At 41.1% G+C, this 22,615-nt stretch overlaps 1 protein-coding gene across 1 annotated transcript; it reads right to left on the minus strand.

The window, feature by feature from the left end:
* Positions 1 to 433: 433 nt before the first annotated feature.
* Positions 434 to 17,408, minus strand: S100A10 (S100 calcium binding protein A10). Its single transcript, XM_001366870.4, has 3 exons — positions 17,028 to 17,408; positions 6,987 to 7,139; positions 434 to 874 (listed from the first exon to the last, which is right to left on the minus strand). The coding sequence occupies exons 2-3, from the start codon at positions 7,116 to 7,118 to the stop codon at positions 713 to 715; spliced, it is 294 nt and encodes a 97-aa protein (XP_001366907.1). The 5' UTR covers positions 7,119 to 7,139; positions 17,028 to 17,408; the 3' UTR covers positions 434 to 712.
* Positions 17,409 to 22,615: the final 5,207 nt, after the last annotated feature.

The following is a 22,615-nucleotide window of genomic DNA, read 5'->3' on the forward strand; positions in this document are numbered from 1 at the left end:
ACTTTTTAAACCTAAAAGAGCTACATAGATGTTAGCTACTTATAATATGTGTCAACTTTGAAAGCTAGAAGTACAAGCATCTCTCAGGCATGATTGCAAAAGTGGACTTGACGGGCTTGCTTGTTTTCCCATCTAACTAGGGAAGGCTACATTCATGAACGTAACATTTGGGATCCCCTTGTGTAGGCATGTTCCCATTCCCTGGGTGACTGGTGGGAACAGAGCTGCAGGCCCTGCTCTGGGGCTGAGCATTATTCAGGCAGAATTTGGAATAACAATCCACTCTTCTGTGGAATATGGTGACAGAGCACTGCTCCAGCCAGCTGGTCAGAGGTAGCTGGGAAGTACGCCAAGGGCAAGATGCCTCTCTGAGCTCTGTGCGACCAGGGAGGAAAACAATATTTCTGAAGAAGGAACAAGCTGACTCAGATCAGACATTTAAAAGGATGTTTTCTCTTTTTATTGTGGGGTAGAGGGTGCATATAATATGAAAAAAAAATATCAAAAGCTTCTCTCGCATATATTTATATTTTCTTTCCCTAGCTGTCAAATTGTAAGCCTGGAGTTCATTTGAACATTCTAAGGGCTTCTAAGGGCCTGGGTCTGCTCATGCAACTCCCTCATCCTTGGGGCAGCCATACGGGATATCTTGAACATGACCATTTGGGATACTGCAATGGGTCAGGATTGGGAGGAGTTTCTTAGCTTGGGTTCATTTTTTGCCTTTCTGCTTCATGTGTACGACAAAATAGTCATTACACGCAATGGTCAGCCCAGCGATTAGTGAGAAGAAACTCTGGAAGTTCACTTTTCCGTCTCGGCACTGGTCCAAGTCTTTCATAATCTTGTCCACAGCTAAAGGGTCTTTCTGGTTCTGGAAAAAAGAATCATAAGAAGCACAAACATATGAATCAATTACTGGACTCAAGGACTTAGATGTTAGTTTCATATAACTAACTGGCCACTGAAGAGAAAGTATCTAAATTTTGGATTCTGAATCACCCCACCCCCTGCCCCAGTAATAGTTTATTTTCCCCAAATACATGTAGAATAGTTTATTTTCCCCAAATACATGTAGAAACAGTTTTTGACATTTATTTTTCCCAATCCAAATTATTTTTCTCTCCTATCCTTAATCTGAAAAGGCAAATATGGATTCTGATTTTTTAAAGAACCTTTCAAAGTCAACTAGTTTAGAGGGAAAGAGAAGAAAGGATGGAATGGAAAGAGGGATGGAAAAACAAACTTTGAAAGTTTTAAGAATCCTTAATTAATACAATGACCATTCATGATGCCAGAGGATTAATGATGAAACATGCTATCCAGTATAGAGGGGATGGATTTAGGGGGCAGAATGAGATGTATATTTTCCTATGTGCAGTCAGGAAGACATTTGTTTCGTGTGACTGCAATTTTTTTAACAATAAATTTATTTTTCTTTTCTTTCTCCCCTTATGACTACAATATTCTTTTCTTAAAATAAATTTTTATTTATATCTTTTGTTTTTTATACAGAAAAAGAGAAAAGAGTGCTCAAATTAAACTTGGATTTAATTCGAACTCTGCTATTTTCTGGGTGATCTCAGGCAAATTGTTTCATTTCTCTGGACCTTAGCTTCCTATCTGTAAAAGGAGGAGGTGGGACTATATGATCTCTCTCTCTCTCTCTCTCTCTCTCTCTCTCTCTCTCTCTCTCTCTCTCTCTCTCTCTCTCTCTCTCTCTCTCTCTCTCTCCATATATGTATACCTCTTCCAGAAGAACAATTCTTTTGTCTACTGCAGAGCTATATCCAATGAATCTTGTAAGACTGACTATCTCCGAGAGAAGGTGAAATGATTTTTGTTTCTAGTCTTGTTCTTTGCTCTAGTCTCCATTTTTAGGTAGTTATTCCCGAGAAAAAAATCCAATATTCCTTCTGTCAAAATTCTAGCTCATCCTTTGTTCTGACAAGTTGTCTGGTTCTATTAAGATGACTATAGACTCAATAAGGTGGTCACATCTGGGAAAAGGAGAAGTTCTAGTCACAAAGTTTGCTGGATACTTCTAGGAAGCATTGGGTGTAAGGAGATAGGATTCTAAAAGAGTTTTATGTAGTTTTTTTGTTTTTTTTTTGGGGGGTGGGGAAGTGCACTTCATTATCTTTTGCCATGATATATTATCTTCCCTAGATTCTATGCTCAGGACAAACCTAGAATGTCTTGATTTTTTTTTTTATTTAAAAACTTTTTGAATTTTGAATTCTCCCCTGCCCTTCCTCCACCCATTAAGAGGGCAAGATGTGATCTCAATGATAGATGTGAAATCATGCAAAACATATTTCCATATCAGCCATGTTGGAAAAGGCCAAGAAAAATAAAGTGAAAAAATTATGCTTTGATCTGCACTTAAGAGTCCAACAGTTTTATGTCTTTGGAGATGGATAACATTTTTCATCCCAAGTCCTTTGGAGGTGTCTTGGATCATTGTATTTATCAAAATAGTTCAAGTCATTCACAGTTGATCATCATACAGTCTTGCTGTTATTGTATACAATGTTCTCTGATTCTGCTCACTTCACTTTGCATCAATTCATATGTATCTTCCCAGGTTTTTCTGAAACCATTCTACTTATCATCTCTTACAGCACGCATCCATCAACCACAATTTGCCACCCCCCAATTGATGAGTATCCCTTTAATTTCTAATTCTTTGCCACCACAAAAAGAGCTGCAATAACTATTTTTGTAGGTCTCTTTTCCTTATATCTTTAGGATACAGACCTAGTAAGTGGTGTTACAGGGTCAAAGTTTTGTAGTTCTTTGGGCATAGATCCAAATTGTTCTCCAGAATAGTTGGAGCAGTTCACAACTCCATCAACAAGTGCATTGGTGTCTCAATTTTCCTACATTCCCTTTGAAGTATCTTTTCTGTCATATTAGCCAATCTGATAGGTATGAGATGGTACCTCAGAGTTGTTTTAATTTGCATTTCTCTAATCAATAACAACTTAAAACATTTTTCATATGACTATAGATAGCTTACATTTTTTTATTCTGAAAACTGCCTGTCTATATCCTTTGCCATCAGCTGGGGGATGGAGGGTCTTGATTTGTTGGTGGAGAGGCAGCCAGACCATCTCCTTGGTTTCTGTGCCTTTGTACCCACATTTAACTTTTGGTTAGAGAGGGGGCTCTTTTTGCTTCTTGGTTTCATGGTGGTTTGACTTTTTCTCTGTAGCTGAATATCAGTTAAAAGTTTTAAATGTGTGCATTTTCATGGGGATGAAGAAAGAAGGTTAGTTATGGATCCAGAGGATCTGAGTGTGAATCCTAGTTCAGACACTGACTACTTCTATGATCATGGGTAAATCATTTCAACCTTTTTAGATCTGTTTCCCTATCTGTAAAATAAAGGGATTAGATAGGGATAATGTGGACTGGACTTAAAAGTTAGGACGTTTGAATCTTGCCTTAGATATTTAATAGCTAGGTGGGCAAGCCATTTAAATTGCCGAGTCTCCATTTCCTCACTTATGAAATGAAGGCATTGGATTCGAATGACTTCTAAGGTCTCTTCTAGCTCAAAATCTATGAACCTATGACTCCATAGGAGTTTCATTATTAACAATGGAAGGACCACAGAAGCCTCTGGATCTCAGGCTCTTAATCTGGGGCTCAAGAACTTAAAAAAAAAATTCTGATAATTGTATTTCAATAATGATTTTCTTTGGAATCCAAGCATTTTGTGTTATGAATTTAAAAACACGACTTTGAAAAGGGGTCCACAGGCTTCACGAAAGAAATATGAAAATCCCCTTCTTTAAACCTTCTACAAGAACATAGATGAAATTGTATTGATTTCCACTTCCGTATTTATGGGAACAAATGGTTCCCAACTTTTACTAAAATCCTTAGTTGGTTTGCTGAGCATTTTTGACTTCTACTAAGAAACCCAGAAAGTCAAAGTTGAGATCTTTTTCCCCCTCAAGAGCTTGAATATCAACATTTGAGCAATTAAATGAGACCTTATATCTGCCTCCATCACTCTGAGAAACTGACTGCTTTTGGGGAGAGATTTCTGCAAATTCTGGCCACACTCCCAGCGTTTTGGCTGTGAGCAGACTGGTGGGTGAACTTTGGATGAGGTAAGGAACCCACTTGAAAAAACAAAAGGCTGTGCAGTGCAGTAAGGGGTAAGGGAGATTTAGAACTGGAATCATGACCTCATACCTGGAATAAATCACTCATACATCCTTTTGTGGTACCCATTGCCCCTTCTGGACCTGTCAGCCTTTAGTAGAAAGTGTCTGTGCCTTAGATATCTCTCTTTCTATGTTATGCAGCTTCTATGTTAGCAATGAGTTTATTTTTCAGAATCTAGGAGATGGGACAGCCAGAGGGCCCTTGGCTAGCTGTCTATCATGGGCTGGCTTAGGAAGAGTCAGGAAGCACTGATTGGAAAGCCTCTAGGCTCAAGGAAAACAACAATTTAATAATACAAGATCCAGAAGGAGGTGAAAGACCCTGGGGGAAACTCCTCCCTTTCTCTTTCCTCATTCCCCAAACTACACACAAAGGGCAATCCAGATCTAGCCCATCTCTGGAAATCTGAGTCTGGACTTGAACTGGCCTGGAAGAGATTTGCTTTGGTATTTAGCAGTAGGACAATGCTAGGTCACATTTATAGTGTATTTTAAGGCTTGCAAAACTTGAAGCCAACATTATCGTTTTTGATCCTCATGACTGGCCTATGAGATCAGTGTTATATGACTGTTCCTATTTTATAGATTATGAAATCCAGGTTCAGAGAGGTTATTTGCCTAGCACCTCTTAGCTAGGAAGTAGCTGAGGCAGGATTTGAACCCAAGTTCTCCTAACTCCAAGTCTAGCATCTATCTACTATTCAGGTTTGGTTGCCTATGTTCAGAGAACAGAGTCAAATTTGAAAACTCCCTGAGGATAGGAACAATTTCATTTTTTAATTCTTTCTTATCCCCAGAGCCTGAAAGGCAGCCATGGTATAAGACAGAAGAGTCCTAGGTTCAGGTTGTGTCAGACACATCCTATCTGTTTGATTCTGGACAATTCACTTAACCTCTCTGTGCTATGGGCAACTTTTTATGGAGAAAGGTGGAGGAAGTTCCTTATCTAAGAGTTCCCTATATCAATCAAATCATAAGCCCTGTTCCTTATACTTATTTTATTCCTAGAGTCAGGAATAGTGCCTGAGATTTTTTGTTGTTTATTTTCAGTCATGTCTGATTCTTCAAGACCCCACTGGGGGTTTAGGAGCAAAGATCCTGGAGTTTGTCTTTTCCTTATCTATCTAATTTTACAGATGAGGAAATTGAAGCAAACAGAGTAAAGTGACTTGCCCAGGCTCACACAGCTTAGATACTGGAATGGTTTGTCATTTCCTTCTCCAGTTTATTTTACAGATGAGGAAATGGAGGCAGAATGAAGGGACTTGCCCAGTGTCACATAGCTAGTAAGTGTCTGAGGCCAGATTTGAACCCGGGAAAATGAGTCTTCCTTACTTCAGGCTTGGTTCAGTATACACTATAATGCCATCTAGATGCCTGGCACATAGTAGGTGCTAAATGCTTATCAGCTGATTGATTTAATTGTTTTCTTCATTCCACTGCTAATTTTCACCCGCCTGTCATAATAATCAATAACAGACATAACAATACAATCAATAATACAACCACATTGGTAGTTGTCTCTCAGATCAGAGTATTGTTTCAAACAAAATGGCAGCCATAATTCACTATTTTATTGATGTACCATTTACTGGGGACAAATGGTAAGAGGCAACCACAAGCCTTTTAACTTTATGTCTTTTCATCCTTTAGAAGCTATTAAATGATTCAACATCAAGCATTGTCATTATCTTTTCCAGTGATGATGCAGAGAAGGAAGGGGCCACTTTGGGGTCTAATGTTTCCCAGTGTCTATTTCCATTTGTAGAATAGCCTTATCTCCTGAGATAGGTTGATCCAATCAGTATCTGGAGGACAGAGGCATTCCCCACTCTCACAGTCTCCCCAAGTCAGGTCTAATTGTGCTAAGAGAAGCATTACTGTAGAAATGTAAGGACATGATCTCTAAGGTCCCTTCCAGCTCTAAGTCTTTATGAATCTAAATTATGGCTCTCTGTTCTCATTGCATTTTCAGCTAAAAGAGTCTTCCTTTTTCCATGGAAAAGCCATTCCTTAATTGAATGATGCTTGGATTCCACTAAAGAGACATTCAGCATTTTTACTCTATGGATTAAAGCCTGGGAAAGAAGAAAGATCCTTTCTCCTTAGAGGAACTTAAGAAGGACAATTTAAATTATGGAATGTGGCCAGTGTGTGGGGACTGCAACCCTGATTTTGAGAAGCTGAGTGAATCAGTTCACTCATTTATTATCTTTCAATATAGCAACTCTTCTGTGACTCCATTCCCCTGAATGCTATTTGTTTTGACTATTCTTATGCTATTGGTTGAAGTCTATGTTGCCTTATGGTTATTGGTGGAAAGACTGTTGGATCCCTATCAGAAAAGACCTAGGTTCCTTAGACACTTGCTAGTTGTGTGAACTTGGGCAAGCCAATTTAACCTCTCTCAGCCTCAGTTTCTTCATCTGTAAAATGGGTATCAAAATAATTGCACTTATCTCACAGGCTAGTTTGGAGGATCAAAGCAGAGCATGTGTGTAGAGTATTTTGCAAATCTCAAAACACCGGAATATACTTAGCAATTATTGTTACCTTTATCAGAGTATAAGACCTTTGAAGATAGCAATCGTATCTTGATCTTTGCACAGCCAACCCTCCCTGCCCCACCCCAGTCTCCCCCTGTACACAGCAGATACTCATTGAGGAGTTGTTGAATGAATGGAAATGCCCTTGCCATAGTTCATATTAGAGGGAAGTAATGGAAAAGGAAAAGAAGAAGAAAATGAAGAGTCTAGAGGCTAAGCTATTCTCGTCTGTCCTTTAAAATTTTTTTTTAATACTTACTTCCAAGAATCCAGGGAACTCTTTTTCCATGAGAACTCTTAGATCTTCTTTTTCTAAGTAGCCTTTGTCTCCAGCAAACTTATGAAATGTAAACATCATGGTTTCCATGGCGTGTTCCATTTGAGATGGCATCTTGGTGGTGTCTTCTGAAACCTGTTCAAAGATGCCCCAAACACACAGAGTTCATTTGCAAGTTTAAGCTCAGGAATTATGAGACTATAGCCTGTTTGCTTTCTTAGGATAGGTGTCTCTAGAGCACCAACCTCTGGTTCTAAGGAAATCAGACCTAAATATTTTGTTTTGACAGCTTCAAATTGGGCCATTCTCCCTCCCATCTCAGAAAGAATTCAGCTAGATCTAACTATAATTATTAGGAAAAGCAGGATTTGTGTTTTCTCCATGTCTCCCCAACCTCTCCTTCCCATCCTCTGCTCTCTAAGCTATTTAGTTAACAAAATGATTTATTGAAAGGAAAGATTTCATCGTTCTCCTTGGTGCCTGTTAATTAAGCTTTTATCTGAGACTGAAGACTCCAAACACATACTACATTCTGTTATTGGATATGAAAATTCAACTCTTTAAGCCTGTCTTGGCAATCTGCTTATATCTTACTGTAGATGGGTGGGTGGGGGTGCAGTACTTGGCTGCAAATGACTATAGTTCCATGAAATCCTTGCAATTCCACTGGGTTTTACATGTATCATTGATCACTGCTTGATCATTATTGATCAGAGTCCTTAAGAGAGAACACTACCAATTTTTGGTACCACTAGAAAAATAGCTTCTCTGAGATTTTCATCTGTGTGCATTTTGTAAGTGGGTGTGAGGAGGCTTCTACCTATCAAAAATTATGAGCTATGAAGAATAGGAATAAAGGATGGTACAAAAGGAATGAATGATGAAAAAAATGAGTGGGACATATGCCATGAGTGGGGGATTGGATGCGCCATGTGTTCCAATGGAACCCTAGTGATGCCAAGAGAAGGAAGGAAGGCCCCCAGGTTTTTGGGTGGATATTCTTTCTTGAACTTAGATGGGAGGCATGTACAAAAGTTATAAGGTTGAGCGGGAATAGATGGATTGCAATTTGCATCAGTGAAGGGGATATCTTCATTTATTAAAATTATCAATCTATTGAAATATTTTATTCTTTGAGTACATATTGTTTGCCCTGGAAGAATATAAGCTCCTTGAGGGCAAGGACTACTTTGTTTTTAGACCCCTAGTACTTGCATAATGCTCGACACACAATAGTGAGTCAATAAATGCTTGCTGGGTGAGCTGAATCTGTATGACATGAACATATTTTTAGGAATGTTAACAGTTAAAATACTTGGTTGAAATGATTTTTTAACTAGTTGAGCATAATGAATGGGGAGGAGGAGTCTCAGCAAGACTCAGAAAGAATGTTTTGGCAGAAACAAAGGGGGACCTTGACCAAGGCATTCTTGCCAAGTTAATCTCTAGATATGAAACAGATGGAGAGTTTCACAGAATGACATCAAAAGACCACTTAAAAACCACCAAAAACTTGTGGGTTTTGCTTGACATTAACTAGCTAATAGACACTCAACAATGATAGATTCCTTCTAGTATCTCCTTTACTGAGTTCAAGGTGAAGTTCATGAACAGGAATATTAATTCACTTAAGAAGAATCAGCCCTCTCCTCCCTTTTTATGCTCCAAGATGCAGAAGCTCCTGTGCCATATTGAGTCTTTTGAGCCAGAATAATAAATATAAACCTGAACCAGGAAGATCTAATTAAGAAGGTACTTCACTTGAAAACAACAAGAACTAAAGGGAGATGAAATACTCTGGAGATCCTTCACTCCTCACCATCCCATAGACAAATACAGTTCAGAGCCAGCCCATCTCTGATGACCTGGGTATGGACTTGAGGGGCCAGGAAGGGGTCTGCTTTTGGTGACAGTGGTTCTAACTCCTTAAAAGTCTTGAAAGAGACTTCTCTAGGAAGAATTAAAATGAGGATGAGTCACTGATAAAAGGAGATTCTATTATCCCACCCTAAATCTAAAATCACTAGAATCCCAGCAATGAAATAAGAATAACCGAGATTACAAAAAATTATTCCAAAATCCTAGGATCCCCTGAAACCAGACCCATTGTCTCCTCTCTATTAATTTCTAAAGACCCTATAAAATTTATTGACTGTATAATTCCTCTAATTCTACTTTGTCATAGATAAAGGCAGAATATTCCCAAATAGTTGTTTTTTTTTTAAACAATATTTAGGGAGGTGGTTAAGCAAGAAAGTCTGGTCCTCTTGGAGTTGTATTCAGTTCTGGGCTCCAAAAACACTGATAAACTGGAGACCTTCCAAGGGAGGGTGATGGGAATGGCCAAAGGCCTTGAGATCATGCCACATATGAGTTGGCTAAAATAAATGGAATAAGAGAAAGACCATTGACTCTGGAGTCAGAGGGTTAACATTCCACCTCTGTTGCTTAAACAAAATTAAGAATCCTATATTCAAAAGATGAATTCAAGGGTCACCACCCATTGATTTATGTGAAGTATAACAAAACATGCAGTGTCATTTTCTTTGGAAAATTTCATTGTGTATAAATCAACTCTTTTTTTTTTTTTTGGAAACCCTTACCTTTTATCTTGGAATCAATACCGTGTAAGGCAGAGTAATGAAGTATGCTCTCCACTAGTCAGAATGGCCAAGAGGAACACTGACTTCAGTGGCAAATACTAGATCTTTTTTTTTTTTTAACCCTTACCTTCTGCCTTGGAATCAGTACTGTGTAATACTGTGTATTGGATCCAAGGCAGAAGAGTGGTAAGGGCTAGGCAATGGGGATCAAGTGACTTGCCCAGGGTCACACAGCTGGGAAGTATCTGAGGCCAGATTTGAACCCAGGACCTCCCATCTCTAGGCCTGGCTCTCCATCTACTGAGCTGCCCCCTAAATCAACTTTTTTGCTGGTGTGGGTTTCTGAATCACTATTAATTTATTATATTAATAGTATATGGTATATTATTTAATTATGATATATGGTAGTTATGGATAACTTTAGAAAAAACCACTTAACCTCATTTTCCACATCTATAGAGGGAAGGTTGGAGAAAATGATCTCTGAGATCCCTGTGAGTGCTAGACCTGTGATCCTAAAAACTGGGGATTTTTAGTCTGGAGAGCAGAAGGGGAATAAGTGTTCCAAGAACTATTAGACAAAAGAGGGATTAGACTTGTTCCCTTTGGTCCCAACGGATAGAATCAGGAACAAGGGGCAGGACTTGCATGCAAATTTAAGTCTGATACTGGGAAGGAAAAATCACTTTCTACCAGTCAGAGCTGTTCTAAATTGCCTGAAGAGGTGGTGAGCTCTTTTATTGGAGATCTTCAGGCAGAAACGATGACTACTTGTCATGTGGTAGAAGGGATTTTGGAGGAGTAGAGATTGTATTAATGGTTGTGGTTTTTGATATGATGGGACCCCACCAATGTCTTCTCTAAGGCAGGAGAGATCAGATATTTCCAGAGTCTTTCCAGAGTCAAGCCTGTCGTGACATGAGTGCTCTTGTCTCTTTGATATACTCTCACCATGCTTCACTCAAGATTAGTTTCCTTATATTTATTTATTTTTAAACCTTTACTTTCTTCTGTCCTAGAATTGATATTAAGTCCTGGTTCCAAGGCAGAAGAACAGTAAGAGTTAGGTCATTGGGGTTAAGTAACTTGCCCTAGGATGAGTCAGAGTTCAAATTTGAACTCAGGTCCACCTGACTGTCCAGAGAGCCACAGACTTGCCCCTAGTTTTCTTATTTTTAGAATGAAACAGAAGTGACTTATCCAAGGTAACATGGGCAGTAAGTAGCTGATCCATGATGTGAATCTGATTCTCTGAGGGGTTCTTTCTTTAGACTCTGGGCTCCTTGAGGGGTGGGACTATTTAACTTTTATGGAATCTGAAGTATTTATTAGCACAGGGCCTGACACATAATAGGACTTTAGTTAATGCTAATTTATTGACTGACCCTGACGCCAGACCATTGCATCAGGCTTACAAGAGCATAGATTTATGAGCTAGAAGGGATTTTAAAGGAATCTGAGGAAATAGAGATTAAAATGACTTGTCACCCTTCTATGTAAATATCTAAAGTGGCATTGGACCATTTCCCCTTTTTAATTCACCAAATGGATGGAAAGCCTAGCAATCTGCAGATTGCCTTCCCTCTGCCCTCTTTCACAAGAAAAAGCAGAAAAATGAGACTTATGGTGATAATGAAATAAATAAAGAACTCTTGAAACAAAAGCCTACATTTTGAGTATCATTCACCCTGGCTCTTGTGGGCGTTGGCTAAAGACTACAGTTAGGGAATTGTGTCAAGCAGATGGGGGTTGGCCTGCCCCAAAACCAATAAAGAAGGAGAGGAAAATGTGTGGCTTAAGCTGCCCTTCTGACTAGTGGATGAGTCACCAAAATGTGGCAGTTCTTGCTGGGGACCCCCTGGCTTTCCTCTCTGGCAGCTGCAAAGCCTGAATCAGCTTAGCTGCAACCTCTCTATTTGGGTGGGGCTCAGGCAAAGGGACCCTTTTCCAATTCTGCTTGGAATTTGGTGGCAGCACTTTAGAGGAAATGAGCCTAATATTTCCATTCCTCCAGCTACTCTCCCAGGCTGAGCTATTCCAGATCGAAGATAGGGTGGGGCTCCTCCATCTTCTACTGACAGCCCAATTCCCCCCTAGAAGCTGACTTTAAAGGTATCCTGCAGAAAAAGGGCACAGGGATTGAAGAAGGGACCTTGGCTGGCTGAAAATGTGGAGTCTGAAGCAACTGCAGAGGTCATCCTCTCTCCCTGTCCTTCCCCTTCCCTCCTCCATTTTGCAAATTAGGACACCCAGGCGCCAGAAATGTCCAGTGACTTGTCCAACATCACATGCATAGTAAAGAGCTGAGTCAAGATTCACAATGAGGCTGATTCTTAATTCAGCCTGCTTTTAGTGGTATCAGCCTGGGCTCGTTTCCTTCCGGCGGCTCCTTGTTTTACAGAGGAGGAGATTGAGCCCCAGAAAAATTCAGTGACAAAACAGAAGGGCTAGGATTTGAACCCAGAGCTTTTGGCTTCAAATAGAGAATTCTATTGACCAGGATCTCTTAAGCTGTTACAAGGGGACCCAAGGTTAAGGGGGAGTGTGTTAGCCCCTTGGTCAAGACTGAGAACTGAAGAACACTAGATGGAGCTTAAGAGATCATACCTCAGGTTTGAACCACATGTAACAGAAGGGAGGGGCTGAGAAAGGAAGGGCCCCAGGATGTTGGGCAGAGAAAGCACATTCTAGAAATGAAGGGAAATATGAACCCTGCAAAACAGGTCTGATTAGACCCTCTTTCCTCCTTTTAATCTTGTTTCTCTACTCCCTCAATTTCCCTCCATGTTTCTTTCTCCTTTAGGATTTAAAAAGCCATTACAGGAATCAATATATGATTGACCCTATGGTAGAAAAGTCAAGTCCCTGCTAGTATGAATAATGATGCTCCCACCCCTATGAAATGGTTACATTCAAATTCACAAGGTATTTGCTTTGGGCTGGAACCAATGACCGCAGTTTGTGTGACTATAACTTCAAATATGAAGACCTGAGAATGCCTCAGAGGATTCATTATTTGCACAGATAGGGACCTCTATGGAGCTTTACTGTATTTTAACTACCTCCTGAAACTAACCTGAGGACTATTTCCCAGCTCAAGAAAACAAAAACAAACCCCAAAACATACCCAACACCTCTGGGCTTACACCCTTGTTCAGGATCTAATTTTATTGCCATTTTTCAGCTCACACATTTCATTAACGTTTCTCAGCAAACCCTGTATGTCTGACATCCATTTTGGAGCTGAAGGAGACCTCCTTGGAGGTGATCCAGTGCACCCTCCTCTTCTAACTGGTGAGGAAAGTGAGGCCATGGAAGAAGGGGAGTGACTTGACCAAGGCCACACAGTTAAAAAAAGTAGCCAAGTCAGGATGCCAACTCAGATCCTCTGACACTATACCCCAGCCTTTCCCCTCTCTACATTCAGCTAGCACTTGGACTGGGAACTCCAGGAGGGGGACAATCTGAATTTTTTTTTTAGGTTATCAGTACTCAATTTAACAAATCCTTTCTATGCCACTGAAATGGATGAGTACCTACTTCTTAGAAACTGGGAATAAAAAGGCTTCTTTGGGAAGGTACTTCTGAAGAGCCTCCTGAAACTAACCCGAGGACTATGTCCCAGCTCAAGAAAACCAAAACAAAGCCCAAAACATACACAACACCTCTGGGCTTATGGCCTTGTTCAGGATCTAATTTTATTGCCATTTTTCAGCTCACACCTTTCATTTGTCCCTCTTTTCCTGTAGCCCACCCAGTTCAGCCTGAGGTTGGCAGCATTTCAGCAAAAACTTTCAACAAAAACAAACAGCTATTTAACATGTTTGAGGTTTTCTTGTTTTTGCCATTGTGAAGTCTTAAAGTAATGATTCCAAAGCTGATTCTAGCAGGAATTCTTGAATTTGGTCTCTAACAGGGAGGCCTGTTAGGGGTTCTGAAGAATGGGCCTGCTTCTGATTATAATCTTCCCTGCCCCAATTCACAAATGAGGCTATCAAAGTCTTAAGAAACAGAGGAAAGCATCCTAGATGAAATATAGATGCAGAAATTATAATAAGAGGAACACAAAGGATTTGTTCTATCTAGGAATTCGGATTTGTTCCATTCTCTGATGTTCAATCCTTGTGGACTAGCATGTGGGAGCTACTTCAGAGAGGGATGTTTAGTAGTGGGAAACCTTTATCAAAGGAGAGGCAATAGGATGGAGCCTGGCACACGTCAATAAATGGCCTGGCATTTCACAGAGCTTAAAATGCTAACATATGCTGAATAGCATGGAAACAATGGACTTGTTCACTCTGGATCCAAGTTCACTCTAAGTGGCCAAACTCTAATAGAGCTGCAGTTTTTTTTTTTTTTGAGCCCATCAAGGGCACACCCAATCAGCCCCACCCAACTGAGGTCCCAAGAGAGGAGAGACCATGCAGGAGAGTTGGCTAGAGGTTGCCTCATTCCTTGAAGAATCCTGCAAAGAGTATTTCCCAATAGGACTTCTCTTAATTCAAATATATGAGCTCATTGCAGCTGGCTATCAGGATTAATTTCAGGCTTTCCCCAAAGACTTCTATATACTTCAGACTTATGCAGTAAAAAACCAGCCTCTTGTAAATGGGAGGTATCTATTACATACAAGAGGATGAAAACTGGACAGCAGGCAGCAGGGGTGGGGCTGAGGGAGAAATCTGAAATGAATTTTGAACTCATTCTTCTGCCCTACCCACAGTAGTATATTTCGCAATTTGCTGAAACACGTTAGAGGGAGGCAAAGATCAGATTATTACTGACAGTGTTTCCAGGGACCTAGCCTCACCCCCAAGCCTAGGATAGAAATCCTAGCACTTAATTCAAGCTGGAGGGGGAAAAAATCGGCAGCAACCACCCACCTCTTTTCTAACAAGAAAAAATACCTGCCAGTGTATCTCTCCCATGAGCAGTTATAAATCCAGGATCCTCTGGTTCCCTGAACTTGTATTGTGTTTTCACACACTTCTGCCCTTTGCTCCTGGAATGCTCTCTCCTCAGCATGGGCTGGTTAAGACCTCAGCTTTGCTTTGAGGTAGAACTGCAATCCTTTCTCCTTCACAAAGTCTTCCTTCCCAGGTTCCTCTCAACAGAAAGTTCTCCCTTCTTCTTCTGGACTTCCATAGGTCTTTATTTCTCTCTTACATATTTATTGCATGAGGATCCTAGATTATAGTGTTGAAAAAGACCTTATGGGGAAGTTGAGTGACTTGTCTAAGGGACATTGCACAGGGCTTGATTAATTTCATTTTGGTATGTGCATCTTCCAATAGACCTTGGCTCTTGAGCATGTCTAAAAAAACACTGATAATGGTACTAGGGTAGCCTTTGTTTCTTTCATAAATCTATGTATTTAAAAGCATTGTTCTGAAAAGGAAGTCCAAAGGCTTCACCTCCAAAGGCGACAGGTTTTATAATAGGTTAAATAACCCTAGACTAGATGGAAGTTCCTTGAGGGCAGAAACTGAGTTCTCCTTGGCCTTTAGCACAGTCCCTTATACAGTAGTAACTCACTAATAGAGGCCAAATGAATGAATGAATGGAGTGATAACTTAGCAGCCCTGCCATTATCTCTCTATCAATTTTATAACTGTCCTACAGAGCCCTCACTCAAGCAAACTAGTCTTCTTTTAAATCACAGTTCAAACTTGGCATTGACTGACTTCCTCTTAGGGAATGCCCTCCAAAATGCACAGCTTCCCTTTTCATTTAGGGGTAGTTCTGCCTAAAGTATCAGAGAAACCAGTGGGGATCTGGGACCACACCCACAGTCTTGGCTGCTGAATCATCCAGTCTTCCATCCACCACTAGGTGAATCCAGGAACAGAGTGTGCTTGAAATATGGCCCTGGAAGCCATTAGGTCCAGAATGAAGGATGAGGTAGGTGGTGGGTGCCACCCATTCAAAAACACCCCAAATCTAGCCCTTCCCCTTCTCTTTTTCCCAGTTTTCCCCCAAAGTTTTCCAAACAGATCCATTATTCCTTCTACTTCCTTACCCTAAACCATGGACTAACTCCCCCAGCTGCAGAATTAAAGTTCAGATAGTGCAGTAATAGGGTCTAGCATTATCAGCTCCCTATTTCTTAAGTTATTATAATTAATGATAACCAGATGACTCAGTAAAGTTGAGTATCAGAGTCGAATTGCCTCCTTCCCACTGGGCAAAATTAACCAGAGACTTAGGGACTTAAGCGATTTCTCCTTGCCTTCCTCTCCACATTTAGTTTTCTAAATTGAAAGGGGTGAAATTAGTTGAAGCTTCTTCTTCCCCTACTACCAAACTAAATAGCTGTGAGGGTAGTTTTAAGATGGTTTTTGATTCCCTCCCCCAGATCCCTCTCCTGTCCTCCAGTCTTTCTGCTTTTTCTAGTGCCCCCTCCTCCCCTCTGGGTAAGGACTAGGCAGCCACCTTCTAGTCTAGAGGACAAACAACAGGAAACCCAGCCCAAAGCATCTGGGAGACAGAAAACGCCTCGGGAGTGTAAATGAGAGCGGGAAGCCAGGCAGCAACCCAAATAGCAGTAGTCTAGTGCCCCAGGGAGTGCCCTCCATTAAACTCAGCCAAATATCCAACCATCTCTGCCCGAATGGGTAGTCAAAGGTCATGGCTGTCTATTCCCGAAAGAATTCCCAAGGCAGCCCCACTTGGCGCTTTGTGGGGAATAAATGTTGCAGGAACATCTGGCCAGAGTTTGGCCAGCTCTGACTGAAGGCTGCCTGCCAGAAAGATGGCTCCCAGTGTCAAGAGGATCAGCAGAGTAAGGGGGTGAGCGACTGGAGAATGGAAGTAGAGAGGAAGACAATAAACGCAGAGAAGGAGAGGAGAGGAAAAAGAAGGCAGTTCAAGCTGTCGCCTTTGTTTCTCCAATGTTCTTGGAGGAACTACAACTAGGATACTTGCGGGCATGGTCTCAGCATTCTAGCTCCCGGGCGTCCCAGGTGCCCTGGCACCTTCCCTTCCCGCGCCCCACCTCCTGGTCTGCCTAGGCTCGCTTCTGGGTGTGGTCCCAGTCATTCTGGAACAGCGGATTCTCCAGCGAACAGCTCCCTCCAGCAAGGGGCTTAGGGCGCCTCCTGTTCAAGACACCCCTCAGACCCTAACTTTTTTTTTTTTTTGTTTAGCAGCCCGATTCGGGGAGCTGGGATCTCGGGGCCAGTCTGGAGCAACCAAGTCCCAGATGGGCGGGAGTTCCAGGCCGTTGGAGCAGCAAGCGGGTGCTCTCTTGGCCGGGGGGTGGGGTGGGGAAGGGGTCCTAGAGTCGCGCAGCCGGTTCTGCTGCTCCTCCCAGAAGTGCCTGGATTTGGCTTCTGCCTTCCTGCATCAGCGCTTCAGTGGGAGGAAGCGACAAAGCAGCCAAAATAATCACAGAGATAAGAGACCCAAGAGAGGAACTCACCTTGCCTCAGCGAGAAACAGCAGCTGAGCGGAGATGCACACACACAGTGAGAAGCCTGTAGCGAGCACTTTTAGCCTAAGAGTTTCCTGGGGGTGGGTGGGAGAGAGGGAGGAACGTGGGGCTGGGCAGGGGAGAGTGGGGTAGCCTTTGATTGCACAGTGCCTCCTCTTGTCCCTCCCTCCCTTTTCTGCCCGCCCTCCCACCTCTAGTATGCCCAGGTTCTAACTCTTTCCAGTCCCCTCCCTCCTCCGGTTGTGTACGCGCGCGCCTGTGTTCTCTTCTGGCCAGACTGGTGCTTCCCCGTGGAAGGCTTCTGGGCATCCCGGAACAAAGACCGACTACTTCCCACTTGATTTACTTTTAGAATGTAGGCTGTGTGTGGAAGTGGCGGGGAGGCAGGGCGTGTGTGCTCCCTCTCTCCTGTGTGTTGTCCATGGTGGAAACAATAGCACCCAGCAATCCTTGGGCAGGGCCATTTGGCGCAGAACCAATTTTAACAGGCAGTCTGGTATTATCCTGGTCTAGGAATTGCTTTCTCCAAGACTTATCTTCCTAGCTGCTTCTGCTGGGGGCACGCGGAACCGCCGGAGAGCTAGGAGATTGTAAAGATTTGGGCTGTGCCAAGAATATACACTAAAAGAACCCTGAAGCAAGTCAAGGCTCTTCCCGGTCTGGGGTCTCATTACGCTTAGGGAGAGGAAGAAGGAATGTACCCCGCCTTCTTTTACTTCCTTAACCTCCCGAAATAACCCAAGGGGCGAGGAAGGAGATTCTGAGCTAGACAAAAGTGACTCGAGGCTGTAGCGGGAGAATGTAAGCTTCTGGAAGTCCAGAACTGCTTTTATTTTGTCTTTACTGTATATCCCCAGGCTCAGCACATTGTAATTGTAGTTGTTTTTGTTTCGTCCAGTGCGATTCTTCGGGACCCTGTGGACCCTAGCTATCCAAGGTGTTCAACACTTTACATCCCCTAGTAGAGAGTCTTCCTGAAGGAGTTCTCTTTTTCTTGGTCTCTCCAGTGTCTAAACAAAGAAGGATAATAATAGCTAGCATTAAAAAAACAAACCACACCTGACCTTTTGTCTTAATATCAGTTTTAAAACAGAAGAATGGCAAGGGGTAGGCAATTGGGGTTAAGTGACTTACCCAGGGTCACACAGCTAGGCTGGTCAGATATGAACCCAGATCCTCTTGACTCCAGGCTTGGCTTTCTATCTATTGCGTCACCTCTAATTAGCATTTTTATAGAACTTTAAGGTCTATGAAGTAGATCTTTTCCTTACAACAATCCTTTTAGTAAGACTTGATTTCATTACTGTGGGGAGTTCCTATTAATGAACTTCTGCTACCAATGCACACTTGCAATTTCTCTTCAACTTGGACAACGAAGTAATCCAGTGGACAGAGGAATAGTGGCCACTTAAACCAGAAGACCCTCACCAAGATTTGGCATCAACAAATTGGACACGAGACAGTAGAGGAGAATGTGTCATATTTATCCTATGATTATTTATACAAAGACTACATTTATTAAACACCTACTGTATAGATTATTAGAGCATGCTGTGTTGGGTGCAATACAAAGTTTAGAAAACATACAGACCCTGCTCTCTCAGGCAGTAATGAAGAGTTTACCATCTAGAAACCAAATGAAGCTATTTATAGCGGCTAGGTGGCATAATGGATAATGCCAGGCCTGGAGTCAGGAAGACCTGAGTTCAAATCCAGCCTTAGACACTTTCGAGCTGTGTGACCCAGGGCAAGTCATTTAACCTTGTTTGATGCAGTTTCCCCATTTGTATAATGAACTGGAGAAGGAAATGGCAAACTACTGCAGTATCTTTGCCAAGAAAATCCCAAACGGGGTCATGAAGAATCAAATATGACTGAAACAACTGAACAACAAGTGGTCTGGGGACACTGAGAGGTTGTGACTATTAGTTGTCATCAGTAAGCCTGGAACCCCCAGGTCTTCCTGACTCTGAGGCCAGCTCTCCATGCTCTCAATGCAAATGTTTTTATCTTCATTTTCCAGATCTTTTGATTCCCAGTCTAGGACATGTTCCACTCTGCCAGATAGCCTCTACCACTGCCTTGTATATAGTGAGTACTTCACATTTTTAAACAATTAAAATGTATTTATTTGTTACATTAAAATACCCAGGTAACTTCTTCCCTCCCTTCTTCCTCCCTCCATTAGGGAAGGCATCATTTGACAAAAAGGTCCATTTGGTTGATTCTAATTCCTTTTTATTTGTAGTCAGGAGCTCATAAGTTCATAGTTTTAAGTTTAAAGATCATGAAGACCAATTTTGTTTGTTTTACAAATGGGGAAACTGTGGCCTGGTGATTTTAAGTGACTCACCTTAACAGCAATTCTTATTCTTTCTTTTATCTCAAATACTTTCAGTAGTAAATTCCAGAGTCTCATTGCCTTGACATGCAGGAAATTTTGGTGTCAGTACTCATGAGTAACAGCATTGCTGGTGATTGTGGCAACAAAAGTTCTCTGTCATGGTTGCGCCATATTAGATCAAAGTGCACTGATTTTGTTGTCAGTAATTGGTAGCATGGGGCCTTTTTAAGGACTTGACAGGTGGCACCGAGGCTTTTTAAAGTCTGCTGCCTCCATTTACTCCTGGGGTACATCTGTGGCTCATATGGAATTGCCACCATCATACCTCCTAGTGCCAATGGTTTCAGATAAAGGCACTACAGACTTTAAGTAAGCCATTAGATGGTTTGAAATTTTTTAAAAAATTTGTTTAGGACTGTTTGAAGGGGGATTGACAAGAGACTTTTGGGAATGTTAATTTCTCCTTAACATTGCCTCTTCTGAGATAGATCTAGTCAATTGGAATAATGAAAAGGATAAACCAGGCACAGAGGAATATTTTCTGATGTGTTCCTCTGTTTCAGGAAGACTTTATTCCCAGGCTACATTCTCCAAGCTCATTTTCCCTGGGACCATGAGTTCATGCACCCTAGATTAGACATTTTTTGAGAACAGAAGCTGTGTCTTTTTTGGGTGATCACTTATCTGAGACATCACAGACATTTCTTTTTCAGATAGAGGTTGAATGAGAGGACCTCTGAGATTCCCTTCCGACCCTGACATTTGGGAGATCAGTACACAGTGCAATGCCTTACATTTAGCAGTGGCTAAATAGTTCTTGATGGAAGATAAGTTGCATAAATATAGACTATTACTTGATTTCCTCTGCAATCTTCCCCAGTTCATTACCATTCCCTGCTGAACCTAATTCAATATCACAGGCATTCATTAAGTGAAGGTTGTAGGCAGAACACTGTACTGCCAGTTTAACTAAGACCTATGCTCCTAACTTGATGGAGTTTTCAGTCTCATAGAGAGATCTGACACCCAAATGACTCCAATGACCTGACAGTTTCCTCAAACATAATGCTGTATCTTTGGTCTCTGGATATTTTCCCTGGCTGTGCCCCACTCCTGGAAGGCCATGCCCTCTCACCTGTCTCCCTTAGTTTCCCTGGATTTCTTCAACATTTAGTATCAAGTCCAACTTCTTCAGGAAGTCTCTCCCCATCCCTGTATTAGCCAATGACTTCTTACAGATTACATCTATTCTACATGGTATATATCTTGTATGTACCTATTTATGCTGTCCCACCTATTAGAATATATGCTCTTGATGGATAGGGACTGTAATTTTGCTTTTTTTTTTTTTAATACCACATCTTAGCACAGTGCCTAGAACACGGTGAGTACCCAACAAATGCTTGTTGAATAATTGACTAATTAACACAGTAAGACATGAAAGTGGAAGCAAAGTGAGCTTTTGGGGGGAGTAAATCAGGGAAAAATTTATAAAGATAGCATGATATAATTGAAACAACCCTAGACCGGATGGCATAAGAACTGAATCAAATTCTGATCCTGCTTTTTATTTTTAAGTTTATCTGATTTTTGTTTATTTTCCAAACTCTTACTTTTTGTCCTAGTAACATTCTAAGAAGGGTAAGGGCTAGCTAGGCAAATAGGGTTAAGCGACTTGCCCAGGATCACACAGCTAGAAAGTATGCTGAGGCTAGTTGAACCCAGGTCCTCATGGTTCCAGTCCTAGCTTTCTATCTACTGTGCCACCTCGTTGCTCCTATCTGACTTTATTGCCATCTTTTGCTTTTACATAATGTTTATTTCTGAATATATTCCCCTGCACACTGATCTAGCAGCTACCCTTTGGAATAAATATTAGCAAGGAAAGGAAAAAAAACAATTCAGCAAAATTAGCCAACATATTAATTGGGTCTGGCTGTACATGCAATATCACACCCCTATTATGTGGCAAAATTGGGACATTAATGAATTGCTGGTGGAGTCCTGATCTAACTGTTCTGGAAGGTAATTTGGAATTATGTCCAAAGTGCTTTAAAAGACTGTCTGCCCTTTGATCCAGCCATAGCACTGCTGGGTTTATAACCCAAAGAGATAATAAGGAACAATATGTGTACAAAATATTCATAACCACACTCTTTGTGGTAGCAAAAAAAAAAAAGAAAATGAGGGGATGCTCTTTGATTGGGGAATGGCTGAACAAATTGTGATATCTGATGGTTATGGAATACTATTGTGCTGAAAGGAATAATGAACTGGAGGAATTCCATGTGAACTGGAATGACCTCCAGGAATTGATGCAGAGTGAAAGGAGCAGAACCAGGAGAATCTTATACACAGAGACCGATACATTGTGGCACTATCAAATGTAATAGACTTTTCTGCCAGCAGCAATGCAATGATACAGGAAAATCCAGAGGGATTTATGAAAAAGAATGCTATTCACATCCAGAGAAAGAACTGTGGGAACAGAAACATAGAAGAAAAACATATGATCAATCACATGATTCAAAGGGGATGTGATTGGGGATGTTGACTTTGAATGATCACTCTATTGCAAATATTGATAATATGGAAATAGGTCTTGATCAATGATACATGTAAAACCCAGTGGAATTGCTCATTGGTTACGGGAGGGGGGAGGAAGGGGGTGAGGGAAAGAACATGAATCATGTAACCATGGAAAAATATTCTAAATCAATTAATTAAATAAATTTTAAAAAAAGAAAGGAAAAAAAGATTAAGAAACAAAAAAAAATATTGCATTCATATTGCTTACATCCCTGCAATGCAGAGAGGGACACACATTTTCTCAGTTTTTCCCTGGGACTAAATTTGGTTGTTACAATTTCTAGTTACTCAATTTCTTTTTGTTTGTGTTCTTTATATATACCTATATTGTTATGTTCATTGGGTGCTCTTTTCCTCTTCATCAGTTCATATACACCTTCCTGTGAATCTCTGAAGTCATCCCTTTCATTGTTTCTTAAAGTTTCTTATATTACATCCCCATGCCACAATATTTTCAGTCATTCCTCAACTGATGTTTATTTTTAGTATTTTTCTAACATAAAAAGTGTTGGAGTGAATGTGAGACTTTCTTTCTTCAAAGCTGCTACTTATTACCCAAATGCTTTGCCTCAGTCTCTTCATCTGTACATCATAAAGTTGGATTAATAGATCTTGAAGGCCCTTCTAGCTCTAAATCCCATGA

The sequence above is a fragment of the Monodelphis domestica genome, chromosome 2 (assembly GCF_027887165.1).
Source record: "Monodelphis domestica isolate mMonDom1 chromosome 2, mMonDom1.pri, whole genome shotgun sequence".
Taxonomy (NCBI): Eukaryota; Metazoa; Chordata; class Mammalia; order Didelphimorphia; family Didelphidae; genus Monodelphis; species Monodelphis domestica.